At 36.6% G+C, this 15,011-nt stretch overlaps 1 protein-coding gene across 3 annotated transcripts in view; it reads left to right on the forward strand.

Annotated features, from left to right (window-relative positions):
• The window catches only part of kalrna (kalirin RhoGEF kinase a), a 215,467-nt gene that overhangs the window by 76,932 nt on the left and 123,524 nt on the right, over nucleotides 1–15,011 (forward strand). For all 3 annotated transcript variants that reach the window (XM_088605585.1, XM_088605583.1, XM_088605584.1), the window contains exons 4-9: nucleotides 868–1,060; nucleotides 1,794–2,306; nucleotides 5,611–5,733; nucleotides 6,596–6,787; nucleotides 7,780–7,911; nucleotides 9,743–9,973. In XM_088605585.1, coding sequence (XP_088461711.1) covers nucleotides 868–1,060; nucleotides 1,794–2,306; nucleotides 5,611–5,733; nucleotides 6,596–6,787; nucleotides 7,780–7,911; nucleotides 9,743–9,973 — 1,384 coding nt within the window. The remainder of the gene's footprint in view (nucleotides 1–867; nucleotides 1,061–1,793; nucleotides 2,307–5,610; nucleotides 5,734–6,595; nucleotides 6,788–7,779; nucleotides 7,912–9,742; nucleotides 9,974–15,011) is intronic.

Below are 15,011 nucleotides of genomic sequence, written 5' to 3' on the forward strand. Positions count from 1 at the left end.
GGATCCAGTATTACTTAAAAACAGCTTCTGTCCTGGAGCATCTTAGATGTTCTTTTCTTGTCTTTTCACTGCTGTGATTTGTTTTGTGCTCAAACGCATCCTTTTTGCTACTGCTGTCAAGTGACCCATTTATAATTGAATATAGAGGAAATTAAATGGATAATAACGCTGCTTTTATTGTTAGAATAACTACACACTTGTGTGGAAATAACAAACATTGTGTTCAGTGGATTTGTAGCCTTAAAGCAAAAAAGAGATTAGTATCACATTAATTCCAGCCGTTTTAAAAGGTTCAGAAGGGCAGGAAAAGGAGTAGAGCAATTATTACTTGTTTTATCTAAGCATCATCATTAATATGTGTTTTCAAAATAAAGGTGCACAGGATTTTAATAGCAGTGTAAGCCATGAGAAAATAATATATATTTTCATTTTCATTAAAGGTTTTAATTAAAATGACCTAATCTCCTAACTAAAACTGTAAAATGTTTCAGAGGACATTGCTAAACAATTGGATATTGGATATGGTTTATTTACCCATTTGTAGAGAAAAGAATTGCTGCATGGGTAAAAAAGACTTTCAGACCCATAATATTAAAACTTTGCTGGATTTGCCATTCAGAAATGCAACTGGTATATGATTGTAATCCACTTAATTTCACTTAATCAGAGCAGTGAACAGTTTGTGATATTTTTAAGGTTCCTTTTGGGAAGCAAAGCCTGACTCAGTATAAATGGACTTGAAAGATGTTCACTTTCAGATCATCTGCAGAGTCTCTTTTGACCCAATTGCATGTTTAAAGTGTGTGACTGATGTTGTAGAATGCCATGTTGGCTGTGCTCTAATAGCAATGTTTTTCCACTTCACAGCGATGATGTCTGTAAGCGGGGTTTCACTGTAATTATTGACATGCGAGGCTCTAAGTGGGACTTGATCAAACCTCTTCTGAAAACCCTGCAAGAAGCTTTTCCTGCTGAGATCTGTGTTGCACTTATTATCAAACCGGACAATTTTTGGCAGAAGCAGAAAACTAATTTTGGCAGCTCAAAGTTTACATTCGAGGTGAGGATTTGGTATACATATGAAAAAAGAACTTCTTATTTTTGAATCCCATGCATGTGCATTTTATCTTCAAAAATAATTAACAGTGGTTTGTGTGCCTGTGCTACATGAACAGGTATTATAAAGTTAGTTATGAGATAATAATCGCTTCAGAGACAATGCATGGGGCATTTCATGGTGTAAAGAGATTTATAATGGTATTTAAAAGATAATAAACAGTATGACCATTTGAATAAATCATATCTGAATGTCAAAATCAAAATATTTAGTCCATGGGAATTATTCTTTTGAATACTTTTTTTTCCACAGCTTAATTTTGTTGGAAGTACATGTAAATGATATAAATCATAAAAATCATATTGTACGTTTGGTGTTTTTTCAAAGTTGGGATGCAGTGTTAAGGATTTAATGTTTGCTGCCTGAAAAACCATGTTTAATACTTAAGTAATATCAACAGTGCACGTCCATCTCTCCCAGACATGTTACTGAATTGATTTTTGACTTTATTTGACCTTTTGGCTCATTAGCTCTTTATTTACGGGTTTAAAAGAAAACGTACTTGGCCCTGACTTCACAAAACAAGCATTTAAATCACTTTTTGGGATTATGGCACAGTGCTCTTAAATAAAAAATAATCTGCATATTCTCTGTGGTTTACTAATATTCTCTGATAAGTTACATTATGTACAAATACATGCATAAATGATATAATGATTCCTCTATTTTTTTCCAGACCAGTATGGTGTCAGTGGAAGGCCTTTCAAAGCTAGTTGACCCATCCCAGCTGACTGATGACTTTGAAGGCTCTTTGGAGTACAACCATGATGAGTGGATTGAACTCCGTGTGTCTTTGGAAGAGTTCATTGGCAGTGCTGTGCACTTGTTATCCCGTCTAGAAGAACTACAAGAGATACTGGCCAAAAAGGAGTTTCCTGTGGATGTGGAGGGGTCCAGGAGATTGATAGATGAGCATACTCAGCTGAAGAAGAAGGTGCTTAAGGCTCCAGTGGAGGAGCTAGACCGTGAAGGCCAGAGGTTGCTGCAGTGTATTCGCTGTAGTGATGGCTTTTCAGGGAGAAACTGCATCCCTGGCAGTGCAGACTTCCAGAGTGTTGTGCCAAAGATCGCCAGTCTTCTTGACAAACTGCATTCCACCAGACAGCACTTGCACCAGATGTGGCACATGAGAAAACTGAAGTTAGATCAGTGTTTTCAGCTTCGACTCTTTGAGCAGGATGCAGAGAAGGTAAAGTTGATTCCCAATAGGACTTAGCCTGACTCTTTGAGTCACAAATTCCCAGTGACTAAGAAATTTTATTTGTAAAGTTCAGGGTCTGTTTCTAGTTTGAAATTGCTTTGTCTTATTGCTTAGTTTTACGTAGAGTTACTATAAATCTGAACACTGTATTTCCCTACAAAATACATTGTATTTAGTACCAAGTCTTTTGGAAAAACAGGATTTTGACCTGCTAGTATCTACATCACTGATTGTCACTTATGGCATGTGTCTATCTGTGCAGGGGAATTCAAATAGCAATTAGAAATGACCAAATTCAATGTTTGTGAGATGTTAACAGGGTATTTGCAGGTTACATGCAGTACAATAGCACCAATCAGAATTGTTTGCATTCCTGGTGTATGTATACTGGGAGGTGTTATAATGTTTCATATTTTAAAAGATTATTATTGTCTTTTAGAGGCTTTGTATCGCACGGATATCTTCAAATACAGTACATGTTACAAATGTAATATACTGTATTAATATTGTGCTCGAGAATAAGAATTCTGTAAAGGTTTTATAAATTTGTGACTCAGAAACATGACATCAAGAAACCTAAACAATTCTTCATCTGGAACCAGTTTAAAAACTGGATATGGAGGATAAAAGCAAAACACAGCAACTTATGATATGTAACTTTCCATAAAGCAACAAGCATTTGTAAATTTAAGTAGTTGCAAGCAATGTATAGTACAGTCTTTCATCTTCATAAATATTTTTAAAGCACTTCGTGTGCTTTCCAGATGTAAAAGTGTTCATATGGTATAGAGGCAATTTAAGCCTTCTCTGTCTGCAAACACTTTCCAAGCAATTTGAAAATAGTGTAGGAAAAATAAAACCACATACCTTCAGATGTAATGGGAAAGCCCAAGCTACAGTAGGATATTGTACATATGTCAACCCACAGAAGTTTGAAATATCAGATGATTTATTTTAGCAGTTCAGGGCTGCAAGTTGTAGGGTGAAAGCTGTTTTGAAAGTTGAGGATATGTTGGTCTTTGGAAGTTTCAAAGCAAAGGTTAACACTTAAAGAAAAGGCTGCTGCCTGGACAAAAGAACGTTCAAATCTATTTTCCAGCTTCTAAGTAAATCACTTCTTTTTCTTACCCTGTGCAATTTACTTAACCTTAGTCTGCTCTGTTCTTTCTATATTTATACTATACTGTCATATAGTATAAAAAAATACAGGAAAGGGTCCCGTTTTCAATTACCCTAGTTTACTCTGTATGTAACAGTACTCCATCCTTTTGTCTTTCTTAAGTTACTCTGGATAAATTAATTTTGCAAGTGACATAAATTTTTATCAAGATAGTGTAGTAATAATTGTATCCCATAATCATTACTCCCACATTTCATGTGCTATACGTATAAAAGAGGATGCAATTCATCCACAAATGAAGTGCAGCTACTTAATTGACCTAGTGAATCCAAATATTTATCTAGCACTTATAATCCCTCAGACTAGCAAAATTATTTTGATCAAAAGTCGGTTCAGCAACAATGTGACTGCGCTGAATATTGATATTTTTCCTTCAGTCTCCTGGGTTTGAGAGACCCCTGTACTGCTTGGCCATATGTGTGAGGAAGGCGGAACCCCCCTGATCATGCAGGAGGTTATTACTCTGGGGGTGGAGCTGGGGATGGCAGTGGGGTGTTAGTGCAACATATGCTAGTTTAGAGTCCCATATTTATACCCTGGGGCCAGTGATCAATAGAAACTTGTCCTCCTCCTGAACCCCTTCTTCTCTTTCTGTTAGGAACTCCATTTAAATTCAAGTTAAAAAAAAAACATTGGTCGCAGCATAAACAGAAATAAAATAGGTTACATGTGAAATTAATGAGTTACAATGCATACTGTACCTGTGCTTCTATTATAGAATAATAGAACTACCATTATATAACTCACCATGAGCCTGTTCTTTTTTGCCTTTATAGTGTATGTCCCAGAATGACAGCCTAGTAGGACAATAGCTCCCAAATTATATGTTCAAGACCTAATTAGGATAAGTGCAGATACTTCCCTAATTAGTGTCTGCCCCCATGGTGCCTGTTCTTAGAATGGGCAAAGTTAGCTTTTAATTTCCCTTGTGAGGCAGTGCTGATTTAGGACAGAGCCATGTTTGTTTCTGATCTTACAAGTTGTTAATTCTTATGGTGCCATATGCCGTCTTTATGTTTTTAAACATCAATGGAAGGCCATTGTTTTTGCTATCAAAGTGCATGATTGATTTTCAGCTTTTTCTTTACTGCTCCTTTACAATTTACATTTTTATAGCATACTTCTCAAAATGTTGTGAAAAAAGTTATTTTTTAAAGCCCTGTGATACTGTATCTGGGAAATAGTGGGTTCACTGATTAATTTCTTTAAGGGCATAACTTGGACGTTATGTCCTGCTTACTCCTGATTTTTACTAACTCGTTCTGAAGTAGAAGCAGTAATTTGTGAACAGCAAAGCTTGTTACGCATATAAGGAAATCATAAGACATGCATTTTACAGTTTACAGTACTTTTCTGCAAAGACACACACAAACCCATTAAGCAGTCAGAAGCACCAAAAATGCATGATTTTTAAAAATTAATAGAAATTGGAAAAAGGAGGCATACCAGAGAGAAATACAGTAGCAGAAAGATTGATTTTTGTGTTTTTTTTCCCATGGCAATTTTTGTTAAGGAACTGACATTGGTAGAAGCATGCTTCTTATTTATTACTTCTTAATGGAATGAACTTAATTAAATTAATTAAATCACTTTAAATGAAAGCCACTTTTAGGCAATTTCATTGGTATATATTACAGTTTGTAATGTTTGTGAAAATTGTAATTGTAATTTACAATTAAACATTATTGACTCTCCACTTCTATACTGTATGTACTTTAATTTGACAGTCACTGATCACTTTGTTTTATGTGAAATGTTGAAGTTCTGTCTTGTCCTGACTAATTTTTTTTTTCTTTAAACCATTAATGGTTTATTTTCCCACTTTTTAAAGTGTAGTTTTTTTTTTGTTGCAACTGGGTAGATGGATGACTACATGTTTTGTCATGTTGAGTTTGAATTTGCTAGAGTTCACCACATTTTTTCCTTATGAATGTGCTTACATTTTGGTAAATACAATTAAAATCAAGTTGAAAAACTCATGACAAACCATTTCTGGTATAAATATTTGTAACTTGAAAGCCAGTGAAATGGCACAGCGACTTGAGTCATTTGACGGTTTTCAGGCACTGTGAAATTAAGATTTCTTTTGTACTTATGAATTTCTTAATTTAGATGTTTGACTGGATCAGTCACAACAAGGAGCTGTTTCTACAGAGCCACACAGAGATTGGGGTCAGTTATCAACATGCAGTGGATTTACAGACACAGCACAATCACTTTGCTATGAACTCAATGGTAAGAAGTTTTTTTTCCCTTAGAAAATATTTTGCTGGAAACAAATTTGGGGTTTTAAAGACATTGTCTCTTCATCTGCTGGTGAATTATTGATTGTGTGAACAATTCAGTGTTACTCCAAAACTCCCATATAGACATGAATACTTTGGAAACTATGAAAACAACAAGGTAATTGATAAAGACTGATGTTGTTCATTCCTTGTCAAACCTCTTATTACATCAATGACAAAGATCTGTTAGATTATTTTTGAAGTATTATTATATTTATTGATTCTTCATTCATTGGTTTCTTTTTAAGTAAAATTCTTTCATGCTTAAAAATATTTTTTCAAACTTTTTTTTAAATGTTCTTTTTCAACAACACATCACTGTCCCTAAAGTGACTGAAAGTCAGTGTTTTAAAATAAACCAGTTAAACCAGTTTGTTAACAAGAACAGATTGGTGCATTCTTGTTCCTACAATACAAATATATAATGTTCAATTTACACAATCTGTATGGATAAACTAAACTATCTGATGTAAATAATATAATCATTGTGACACATACAGTATACTGTACCAGACATACACTCATAACCTTTTAAGAGAGGTATTATTTTAAAGAGTTTCATAAACTGAACAGATAGAAATATACAGATAAAAGCCAGATGGCAGTACAGCACATGATAATGTTTTTAGTGAGGGTATCAACAAAGATGCACATACTGTATGTTTGATGATTTCTACCCAAATTCAGCTAATACAATGTTCGGTTTTTAATATGTTCAGCAGACTTATTTCCCCGTGCTTCATTCCTATTCCTCTTGTCAGCTTGCAAGTAGATGTTTTATCACAGATATGTTCCCTGTCCTCCCTCATCAGAATGCATACGTCAACATCAATCGGATAATGTCTGTGGCATCCAGACTGTCAGAAGCTGGCCACTACGCCTCCCAGCAAATCAAACAGATCTCGGCCCAGCTGGATCAAGAGTGGAAAAGCTTCGCTGCTGCCCTGGATGAGCGTAGCACCATCCTGGCAATGTCTGCAGTGTTTCATCAGAAGTCTGAACAGGTCAGAGCTGGTATCATCAGTAAGAACAGTACGAATATGTCTATGACTGTAGAATAAGTGCGCTATATTTATCATGATGTTTAATTTGAATTGATTCTGTAGAAAATAGTTCAAGTGCACAAAAAAGGGAACGGTATCAGTGTCTGCTGACAGCTTTTGCCAAGATTTTCAGCTGAGCACTGTGCTGTTCACAGTTTTCTGAACATCAGTTGGAGGTAAATGCTGGCAAAAATATTTTCTATGTTAGTGTTGTTGTTTGGAGTTTTAGGATTTTTATCATAATGTTTTTCATTTTAATGAGAATCCTGCACCTTTTATGAGGTTTGGCCTTCAGGTAACATACAAACCAAAAGACTTGATTACCCCTGCATGTTTTGAGTTGATGAATATTCACAAATTTGAGTCCACTATGAATGTTTGAGAGAGGGACAAGCTCCTGATTGTACCCATGGCCGGCTCCTTTCTTTATATAATATAGAGACATTTGACTTTCCTTTACCCCTTTTCTCATCCCACATAGGTGTGCTAGACCACTTTGTCCATCTGACCATCCTCACCCCTCTAGCCAAGCAGGATAGGCCAAAGAAAAACTTCAAGCATCCTGAATCAATTTCTCCATAGTCCCTGTGTACAGTGTGCTTAAATGTTTTAAGATGTGTATTACAGTCCAAAATTACCATTTTGAGCTATACTTAATGTTATGTACACTATATACCTGTATTGCACTAAAGTGTTCGTAGAGAAAAACCTTTTTAAACTGGTATTTGATGTCTGATGTTCTTAAAGCAAAGCATAAATATGGTGAATCTTGTAGGTTTTAAACAAAAAATACTGCTCACTGTCAGCAGGCACTTAGCTGCTGATTCCTGTTTACTTCACCAGTCATTAAGTAGAACAGCACTGTGCAACGAATGTACATCTGACCTTGCCATTGTACCCCATTCTCCTTTGTGATATGTCTTTGTCGAAATGTGTTTCTGGACTGATTCCAGTTTCTGTCGGGCGTTGATGCTTGGTGTAAAATGTGCAGTGAGGGCGGCCTGCCATCGGAAATGCAAGACCTGGAGCTTGCCATCCACCATCACCAGTCACTGTACGAGCAAGTTACCCAGGCCTATGCGGAGGTAAAGGATTCTGTTTCTTATGAAATGAAGAGTCTTGCTTGATCATTTAATTGGATTTAAAAGAAAAGCATATTTTTCAGCATCAGATCTAAATCTCTGGAGCACTTTTACCACCTCACGTCTGGATGAAGGATTAGCTAACCATACAGTAGGTAGCATCAAGCTCATGAAGTGAAGAACTGAGTGAACTTGCATTGAGTGTTGTAGAGCTCTTGCATCAATTGAGTTGATGATCTTGGGAACGGCTTTTTTTACTGAGAAAAGTCAGTAACCTTACTTACAAGTGCCTGTTGGTGGAAAACAGAGAGTGGGGAGCAATTCAGGATTAAATTTCTTGTAGAAATCACTTCACCTCTTGTTTGCTTTTAAAGAGCCAAAATAATGAAAAATTATACATCCTTTGCTGTTGAATCCTTGAAGTCTTTTTAGACAAAAATAGTAATATCTGCTAATATGTAAGGCCATATCGGTCATGCTCACTGATTCACTGAACTGCAGTGGAGAACATTCACAATATAATAAGTCGTGGTGTATTTGCTAAGACATCCTTTTCCCTTCTGCCTGCTGTTCAAGCTCCAAATGGCATGTTCTTGATAGTTATCATCTTTGTTTTTGAAGTCTTTGAAGTTTTAAACTTAAACTTTTAATGTGTTGACAGCAACTGTCATTGTCTCCTTAATAACTTTGCCATGGATGAATGATTTCTTTTTTTCACCACCAGATGGTTAATATGAAAAGACACCTCTGTGTCAGGCTTGTCTTTAGCCAAAGCTTAGGCAGGTTTTGAGCTTTCAAAATGCCCTTTAAATCCTTAAAGTTCTCACATGTAAAATCGTGAAGGCTTCGCTGTGGTGGAAAACTAGGCAAATGCTCGGGTCTTTAAAATTGGTGAAAAAAAATCCACTGTCCCATTGCTGCCCTCTTCTATGACAGCCTTGACTTTGCATTTGCCATCTTTGCTTTTCTAAATGAATCCTTGAAAAATAAAAAAATCTAAATCCCACTAAAACTAAACTAAAATCCCACTTTATTTCATGTCTCTGCGTTTTGACGGCAGCAGTGATCTTAAGAATCAAAACATCTGAGGCAGTACAGTGGCTGTTTTATACTCTACACATGTACTGTATAAGCTAAAAATAATAAACATAATACATAATCAAAATCGTAGGAGTTCTGTTTTCTGTAGCATTCTGATTGGACAAAGACCTTATTAATATGCATGCCCACTATACATTCTCAGATTCCCACAGTAAACTGTAAGGGTGTGCATTCTAATATACTGTATAACCTACTGTATGTTGTGCAGATTTAAAGTTTGATCTTTAATATCCTGTGTGGTATTTAAGTAATGACTGTTTTATTACAGTTATTGTTTCTATTTTGTTTTATTTTGCATAAGTAACTTTTTCTAATTTCTGAATTACTAAGTGCTGTTTTTTCCATTTCGTTTTTCAGTAAATACAATCTTTGCTCCAGGCCATTTATAAAGCAAACAGAGATGAGATGGACAGCAGTGTTTGTGTTAGTTATGTCACTTATAAAAAAGCAAAAAACAAAGTATCTATTTGCTACATTAATATTGACTTTGTAGGCTGAATTCGTCATAAACCTGGATAAGAATGTATAGTTTACTCAAATAATCAATGTGAAGCAGACGTTTCATTTTGGATCAATCAAAGATATTAGACTATGGATCCATACATTATTAGCTCACTACCTGCAGGATAGTTTTTATATTAAAAATGTCAATTGAGACCTTACTGTTTGAGTATGAAATGAAACAATGTGCAGGCTACTGAATATGCTGTTGTGTTTCTGCACCTGACTGTAGGTGAGCCAGGATGGGAAAGCACTGTTGGATGTTCTGCAGCGGCCTTTAAGTCCTGGAAATTCAGAGTCACTCACTGCAACAGCCAATTACTCCAAAGCTGTACATTGTGTCTTAGATGTGGTACACGAGGTACTGCACCATCAGCGAAGGCTGGAGAGCATCTGGCAGCATCGTAAGGTTCGCCTGCATCAGCGACTGCAGCTCTGTGTTTTCCAACAGGATGTCCAACAGGTAAAAACCACAGTATGGCAGTGAAGATAAAGTCAGTTTGCTTTCTGCACCACTTATTATTGTTACAGGGATTTAGTAAAAGGAGAGGTCTGTGTTTTTGACACAGAGAGTAAAAACAGAGAGGTCTGTGTAATATTCTGAGCAGCAGTTGTCTTTGATAATATTTCCTCTTGAGTCTTTTTGTTCTGTTTAGAGGGACAAGTTAATAAGTAAAGAAGGTGAAAACTCTGATTCAAGTGTTTCGCCAAAAATAATTGCTAGTAACAGCATTGATTTTGACCCGAAGTGTGCACTTCCAGTGTGGTTCAGCACACTCCTTATTATAATGCTTCTGTGTTGTCTATGCACTTATTGACTTGCAAGTCCTTAAGTCGTTGGTCTGTCTTGAAGGAATCACTAGGAGTTCTGTGTTAAAAATGTCACCAGTTAGCCAAGGCACCCTGCCTTCTAATTGATGTAGGCAATATCTTTGTCACGGATGTCGGAAAAGGACAAACCGCGGAATGGCAGGAGAGCGAAAAGACCCTATGCGTAGCGGCGAGACGGGGGTTAGCCCGGGCTCAGCATTGACGTTCGGCTGTCCTGAGACCCGCCTAGCACCAGGTCACCCCACGTCTGCTACCTGAGGGCATAGGTTTCTATACGGCATTTCCTGAACAGCTGAGCCCGGGCTAACCCCTGTCTCGCCGCTACGCATAGGGTCTCTTACGCTCTCCTGCCATTCCACGGTGCGTCCTTCTGACATCTGTGACAATCTTATTGCCTACATTATATTACCATATGGCTATTATATGGGATATAAGGCGCTATATTGATATATATAAACTACATTATTGAAGAAACACTGTTCTAGACAGCACACATTACATCAGCTTGTTTAGTGTGAAGTAAAGGACAATATATTTAGTATGGTACCTGTTTACTGAGAAATAAATTTTGCTTGTAAATACTGTTTGATATTTTATGACCAAACTGCCAGTTATTATTGGTTGTTGATTTATTGATAATCAATCATATATACACACAGAATCAAACATATAAACTATTTAATAAGTACCTTTTATTAAAACTCTTGAAGAATGCAAAATAACAATGCATCTAGGATTCTCTCATTCCTTCTTTGACATTTTGCCAAGAATAGGGATAATAACCCTTGCATGAACCCTACAGTTAAATATAAGCCGGATCTCACTCAAAAGTCAAGTGGTTTTATCAGCAACATGCTCCGACACTTAGGTCAGGTTTAATTCCACTTAAAGGTTTGCCAGTTGTGTATGCCAAGTTTCAATTTATTAAAGGAGTAAAAAAAGCAACAGCTGGTCATTACTAAATGTGATCAAGTTCACTGTTAATTTGTATTTCGCCTCAGGTGATTAATTATTAATTTAATAAATAAATTGGAAACATATATTTACAACACACACACTGCCCTATTATAAGTGTATTTTCCAAATGACCTCTCAGAAAGCAACAGCATACCTGTCTGATGTGTCATTTCAGGAGTGTCTCAAGAGAAAAAAACACCATCATAAAGTGCAATTCAGTTTGCAGGAAGCTACTGAATTGCTACCTAAAGTACATCTCATACTGTAATGTTTGTGGTAGAAGGTGTTTATACAGTATGCATGTTCTCTTTTAGAAAATACAAAATTCTAAAACTCTATGAGCAATTTTAGGAGCTTGGTAGTGAAATTACTGTATACAGTATCTTCATGGCAAGGATGGAGATGGAAGTTTTTTTTAGTTATTTACTCTGAGTTATTTACTCAGAAAAAGTGATATGGTGTTACTGTGGTTAGCATTGGTGCCTCATAGCACTGGTGCATTGGGTTCAATTCCAGACCTGGGGTGCTGTTTGGGTGAAGTTTTTTTTTCTCACTGTGTTCGGGTGGGTTTCCTCCCACAGTCCAAAAAACATACTGGTGGGTTAATTGGCTTCTGGGAAATTTGGCACTGGTGTGAGTTTGTACATGTCTGGGTTTATGTCTGCCTGCCCTGCGATGGCCTGGTGTCCTGTCCAGGGGCTACCCTGCCTTGTGCCCGTTGCTTCCCGGGATAGGTGCCACCTCCCCCGGGACCCGGAATTGGAAGAAGTGGTTAGCAAATGGATAGATGGATAAGTCAGAAAAGGTCATCTTGACAGACAATTGCAACACACAAATCCTCATGAACCTTTTTCTGTAGCATATTTAATGTACTTTTTGATATCCTAGTGGTCTGGGCTAGGGGTTTTTGAATCATGGAAGCTATTTCTCATACTGTAGATAACACCTTTCTCCCTTTCCTTCAGTAATATCCCATTCAAGCCATTCCCTCCTCCTTAATTCTGACCAGTAGATAAACTTACTGACATATAATAATAATAATAATAATAATAATAATAATAATAATAATAATAATAATAATAATAATTGCTTACACTTATATAGCGCTTTTCTGGACACTCCACTCAAAGCGCTTTACAGGTAATGGGGACTCCCCTCCACCACCACCAATGTGCAGCATCCACCTGAGTCATCCACCTGATATTAGAGTCAAACCTTCCCATTCATTATTATTATGCAGTTACAGAGAAACACACAATTCCCTTGCGTTTAATAAAATTCTGAACGTGAATTAAAAGGATACTCCCAGCTGAGGAACCCTGGCTGGCATGCATCTCTATCTGAGCTGTAGCTTGTGTTGTACAACTAGAAACAGGTGTCCAAAACCCTTTTTCATCTGAAAGCTCACCCTTAATATATTACTCATTTTGCTTTGGGGATAAATTTAGCCCAATCTGTGCTCACCTCACTTTTCAGTTACATATACCACATATATCATTTAATGGTAGCTTTGTGATCTCCAGAATCTTTTTTTGTATTTATCCAATGGATAGCCACTGTAAAATAGTGGGTTTGCATTAGCAGTTGTCAGGAAGGTTGATGATTTTATTTAATCTTGGTAGTAGTCTAATAAATGTAGCGACTATGTTATACAACCAGTTCAGAAGTGAAGATACATTTTCAGTTGCTAGGGTTTTCACAATCCCTATAACTTCTTATATTGTACTTTCCACAATTAAATCTGTCCAGAAACAGATTGCATTTCTTTATTAGCGAGTCTAGGTAATAAACCTTTGAACATTTCTGGATTGTTTTGACCTTTGCTATTTTCATCGTGGATAGCACTGTCGTTTTATATACGGTTTACAAGATTTTCTTTCCCCAGGTTTTCTTTATTGTTAAAGGAAAGACAAATACTTTGTAGGCTAATGGTAAAAACAGGACTGCAATCCATCAGAGTTTTTGCAACCTATCAGAACTACCAAATCACATCGTTACCCAAACTTTAATGTGACATTTAGCCTCACAGCACACATAATCGTACTTAAAGGTGTGAAAAGTAATATGGAATTGTGGTCTCAGGAAGATGTTCTGTCTGTATATTTTCATATGCTTTGCAAAGAGCAAAAGTAACATTGTCCTGTTCCTAAAACTGTTTTACTGATTTACTTTACAAAAATCATGAGGAAGAAATGCAAGAAACCCCCATGCGGAATAGTTGGATGATACAAAATTATGTTGTTTTGGCAAACAAAGGCTCACACAACTCCTCGGATAAAAATGTGAATGAGCATTTTGTGATCAGGACTATCATCTCTATTAAGAAACTACTTGGACAGCAGTAGTGGGACCATATAAGTCATTTAGTCTTACAGAGCCGTCTTTGTCTCGGACAGTACTTTTTAGTCTCTCAGCTTCTTGGGACCTAACATAATTATTTGTTTTTCTGTTTAATAAGGTGTCATTACTCATTGTATCTTTACTCAATGAAATGCAGTTAAGGAGTGGAGAATGCATAATGACAGAAAGAATTGGACTGTTTCCCGGTGTATTAAGAAAGTCGAGTCTGTGGTTTGAATGTATACCTCCTTTCTTATAAAAATTGAGCTATAGTTAGAAATGAAGACTGTTTTAGCAATTTACCATAATAATGTGTCTGTTTTCATCATAAGCCTTGATTGAATGTTCACTGCTAAAAGCCAAAGTGTGCAAACACTCAACAGTAATGAAGGCTGTGCCAGGGATTCTTGTACCTGTCTCTGATTTCAGTGGCTCTAATGCCAGTGCAGAAAGAACTGATAAAAGAGGATATTTCATTTAGGGGACACAGATTACATGTTGTTGAAAAAGATAAGGGGGATTAATAGCTTCACTGTTTCTCTTCTGGGGGCTAATTACCATCTTTCAAAGGTTACTTTCTATTCATTCTGTTTGTTGAACATCGGGTTTTTGTTTAACAACAAAAAAAGTAAAATTTTGTTAAGAACCAATAAGCTGCGCAAATGTTTAATGCGTTTCTAGTAAATCAGACGAACAACATCAGCAGCTCTGTATGAACTTTCATCCTGTTCCAGCCACATTTTTAACGAGGCAGCATCACTACATCAGCAACCTGCTTGCATTTCTTTATTTTTTTTAATAATACATTGACCTCAATCAAGAGCACAGTTTTTTTTTCGGATCTGTTAATGAGTAATTCGGTTTCAAACTGTTATATTTTCAATTTTCAACAAAGAAACTGAAGCATTCGGCATAGGAAGCAGAATTAAATCATATGAAAAATGTGTGATTGATGTAATTCACTGAGGCAGCTGTAGTAAACTCTGCAACATCAATTCTGTTGCTCGGAATAAATCTAATGAGAGAAAAGAAACAATTCCATAAACGTCTCCTTCAGCAAGCGGTGCATCATTCTGTCTGGGCAAATAGCTGTTTTAAGAGGCTATACATATTTATAATTTTTATATAGGAGGTAGGAGCTTTCTGATGCCTGTGGTTAAAGACGTAATATGATCGTATGGAGATGGCATTTGTGAGGTAACCACAAAACACTTTTTCAGTTTTATCTAATGATGCAGGGATGGGAGCCAGCTTTCAAGATTAGCAAACGTTAGCCTTTGTTGTAGGCTCATTGGCAAGGCGCTGCTGATGCGTGATTGAAGCCCTTCCATTTCATTACTGCGGTTATCAGTGCAGTGCACAAGTGACAGTTC

This window comes from Lepisosteus platostomus, chromosome 14 (genome assembly GCF_059453375.1).
Source record: "Lepisosteus platostomus isolate fLepPlt1 chromosome 14, fLepPlt1.hap1, whole genome shotgun sequence".
Taxonomy (NCBI): domain Eukaryota; kingdom Metazoa; phylum Chordata; class Actinopteri; order Semionotiformes; family Lepisosteidae; genus Lepisosteus; species Lepisosteus platostomus.